Source organism: Hyaena hyaena, unplaced genomic scaffold (genome assembly GCF_003009895.1).
Source record: "Hyaena hyaena isolate Hyena2069 unplaced genomic scaffold, ASM300989v1 scaffold_110, whole genome shotgun sequence".
Classification (NCBI taxonomy): domain Eukaryota; kingdom Metazoa; phylum Chordata; class Mammalia; order Carnivora; family Hyaenidae; genus Hyaena; species Hyaena hyaena.
Window position 1 is genome coordinate 2,237,793 of NW_024080742.1, and position 3,984 is coordinate 2,241,776.

At 53.2% G+C, this 3,984-nt stretch overlaps 1 protein-coding gene across 1 annotated transcript in view; it reads right to left on the reverse strand.

Moving 5' to 3' along the window:
* The window catches only part of CNDP1 (carnosine dipeptidase 1), a 40,343-nt gene extending 38,953 nt beyond the window's left edge, over positions 1-1,390 (reverse strand). Inside the window, exon 1 of the mRNA XM_039236413.1 lies at positions 1,279-1,390. Coding sequence (XP_039092344.1) covers positions 1,279-1,302 — 24 coding nt within the window. The 5' untranslated portion in view covers positions 1,303-1,390. The remainder of the gene's footprint in view (positions 1-1,278) is intronic.
* Between the last annotated feature and the right edge of the window lie 2,594 nt (positions 1,391-3,984).

Here is a 3,984-nt window from a genome sequence, read left to right on the forward strand (position 1 = left end):
TACATTTGATGGAAACAGGGGTGACTGTAGAGAGAGTATTGTGTTTCAGTAAAGAACTGTAGTGCACCCATTATCAGATCCTAGACCTAGTCGTTGTCTTTGAGGTTTTGTTATCCGCCTGTAAACTAGGCTGGGCCCTGAATTTTTTAGTTTCCTCCAATAGCTGGCTACACCTCTCCATACTAATGTTTCCAATTTTCTCCACCCTTCTGACTTGCAATCACTAAAAAGGAAAACTTCCCTTCTTTCCCAACACCCTAAAAACTGAGGCTGGACAACCTGACACAAACTTCAGAGAAATCACAACGGTTCACGTATGGACAACTTTTCTTGTCTGCTGCCGGGTGGGCGGCTCAGAAACTTCCCCAGAACACCCAGTGCCATTACTGGTCACTCCGGCTACAAAGCAGGGATTCCCTAGACTCACACCACTCCACCATCTAAAGATGCTCCAAACCCCACATCCAGAAAAACCTCAATTGATCTCCCTCTAGACTAAAAAACAGAGTCTGGAGTTTATCCTAATCATAAACCTTTGTTTCCTTGGAAATGCGTCTTGTGAAGGGGCTGACAGCCTGCACCACAGGGAGCCTAGAGACATGGGAGGAGATGAGGGTTCCTCGGGGCTGGAGGTGGGCACTGGGGAATAGGAAGTGACTGATATGCGTACAGGGTTTCTTTTGAGGCCATGAAAATAGCCTAAAATCCACTGTGCTGATGGTCGCACATATCGTGACTACACCAAAAATCACTGAATTACACACCTAAAGTGCAGATTCCTGGGCCTCCACCCGAAAATGATGCGCACTAATATTGGTGGGGTCGGGGAGAGTTCAGGGTGTGGTGAGAAATGTGGATGATTGGCCACATCCTCCCTCTCCCTCTAAGTTGTACCTTGCCTTCTGCATCTGACAGTTAGAAGTTCTGCTCTGTGGTTTTAATACGGATATTGGTTTCTGTGGAAGAAAAAACAAGTATGGAAAAGCACATTGTCCTATGTCCTAGCTCACCCCCCCCTCAAGTCCACACCCAACTCCACCACTCACCAAGCACAACTGCACTCCAGGCACTGCAGAAACTACTGGAAAATCCTCCAGATCCCACCTCTGTCAGGTGGAGATGGTGAGCGCCTAGGAACACCTGTAATGGCGGCATCTCAAGGGCCACACGGGCATCTGCTCCACCCACCTGGCTCACCAGCACACACATGCTCTCCTTAGACACACGCAGTCTAGCATTCTGTCCCCTAGACTCCAGGATGTTGGAAGGTCTACTCACCATTCTTCTTAGTTTGGGATCCATTGGGCTGGAGTTCCGTAGCTTCTAGCAATTCCCCTGGACGGCAAAGGAAAGGGGAAGAGAAGGTCTCATCAAGGCCCCCAGCAGTCCAAATTAGAGCTCTCTCTGCAATTCCCTGGCTGTGCTCCCCCCCCCCCCCCCCCCCCCCCAACCCCAGCCCAGAGGGAAGACAAGGCTGGCATAGTGGACCTATTCACATTTGGAAAACAAAGATGCTTCAGAGATATTCATTCAGTCTGAAGGCAGAGGAGGAAACAATGCATCTCATGTGTACAGATAAAGGGATGAAGCAGTGGCCCAGAAGTCATCTGATGTTGCTGAAGGCCATCAGGGCAGCTCAGGCAGTGATGAAACAGGTGCTTCACTGGGCACGTGCGGAGGGGCTGAGCCATGGGAGGGAGCCAGTGTGTGTGCCCAAGGCCAGCAGAGCTACGACCCTGGGCAGGTATGGGAGCCCCTGCTCGGTCATCACGGTTCCTCAGGACAAATGTTACGTATGAGCTGGACCAATCAGCATCACAGGCTCCGAGTTAGCCTGCTCGGGCCGCCACGAGGGGGTCCCGCAGACCGGTGGCTGAAACAACAGAAATCTGTTCTCCCCAGTTCCAGAGGCTGGGAGTCCAAGATCAAGGTGTTGGCACGGTCAGTTCCTTCTAATGGCTGGGAGGGGGAATCTCTTCCCTGCCTCTCTCTCAGCTTCTGCTGGTTGCTGGTGGTTGGTGTTCCTCATCTTGCAAACCCAACATCCAACCTCTCCTTTTACCTGCACATGCCCTTCTCCCCACGTGCGTGTCTGTGCCCAAATGCCCCTCTTTTATAAGGTCATCAGTCCTATGGGATTAGGGCCCGCCCTATTCCCATAAGGCCTCGTCATAATTAATTGCATCTGCAAAGACCCTATTTCCTAATAAGGTCACATTCCGAGGCAGTGGGAATTAGGACTTCACTGTATGAATTTTGAAGAGGGACACAATTCAACCCCTAACAGGCTATGTCTCCGAATCACCAGACTGTGAATCCAAATCTCCGAGGGTTATCCAGGGCAGGGTTGGCCCCTGATCTCTCCCCCATGCATGGCTGGGGCCACAGGACCATCTCCATCGAACACCTGGGTCAATGTCCACACCGTTCCCTTTCAAGTAGGCTTTGAGCATGACCACCTGTTACTCCAGGGAACTCCTTTTCTTACTAAATAAGTGGTCAAGCTGCACACTGCAGCAGCCTGTCCACAAAGTCCATTTCAAACGCAGGTCAGCAGAATTCTGAAAACATCTTTTTATGCATTACTCCATAGAGGGGCCATTGTCTGAAGAGATTGATAGGTTCTCCTAGATGCAGGTGATTTACAATGGTGACCGTGAAACCTGGTCACTTACTCTACCAGGCTCCACTGACAGCCCAAGTGAGCCCAGTCACATGTTGATGGGAAGTGGTGCAAAGGAAAAGGCAGGTGTGAATAATGCTGGCTGAGGTTTGCTTCCTGGTCCCCACAGGGCATGCTCCCTGAAGCCGAAGACACTGACGCAAATGTTAAAATCCTCTCTGGAAAATGAGTTAACGAAACGTGCGCTCCATGAATCCTTCCTCTATCTGATGCTACGCAGTCTATTTTTCTCTGATTTCCTTGGGACAAGTGTGATGGCACTGCTATGGAGTGATGGGGATTTCAGCCAGGCACGTGTCCCAGCCCTGGTGCAGTTAGACGTGGCCGTGTGACCCCTCCTGACGGCAGAGGCACATGGAAGGAACACGGGCTGACTCTGGACTGCGCCTGAAAGCACAGGCTGAAATGCAGGTGGGGGCCGGAGCAGCCACCAAGGACTGTGATGGAGCAGAGCAGCGGGAAGCGGGCCCCCCGTGACGGAAGAGCTGCCACCAGATCTTACGAGGAGAAATGTGTAAGTGGTCATTGTAGTGAAGCCTCTGGTCCCAGTCGACTGGTCTACGTCCTCACTAATACACGTGGTAAGGATGCTCACACGCCCGTCATCTCTTCCGGACACCTTTACTGAAAGTGAACAGGCAGACTGAACTTGACCTTTGCTCTGTCACACGGAGACACTCCAGTCCCTTCAGGTCAGAGGAGCTCCCCTCAGCTCGTGGGCTTCCGGGTCAAGGATGTGGCCCTGGAAGTGCTAGCTTTTTCTACGTGAGACCAGGTGGCTGTGTTTTTGTTGGTGGAGTAAGACTATACGGATGAGCTTTGGGTTTTGGCCGTTCGGAGGCCTCCCCAGCTGCAGAACCACTTCTGGAATGCTCACTGATGAACGCCATCCCATCCACACCGCAGGGGGCTCTATCCTCCCCACCCCCCACCCCAACTAGAAACTGGAGGTAAAGCACAAAGGCCAGAGCAATGTGGCTCGAGGGACCGAGACGCACGAGTGTCCACGGTGAGCGAGTGGCCTCAGTGGCTGTCCTGGGCCTCACGGAGGGGTAGGGGGCCAGGAAGAAGGTGAACAGGCAGCAGGGGCCACAGACCCAAGGGCCCCACGGAGAACTGGAGGCGTGAAGGTGAGAAGGACCACGGGGCTCAACGAACCACATCCAGGGCCACCACTCCGCTCTCCTCGTGTGGCTGGGCGAGGAGCCCCTGCCCCCACCATGAGCCCACACACAGCCACCCGCACCCCCGGCCCAGGACGGCGAGCCCCGCGAGTGAGGGACAGGGCAGGGACTCTCCCA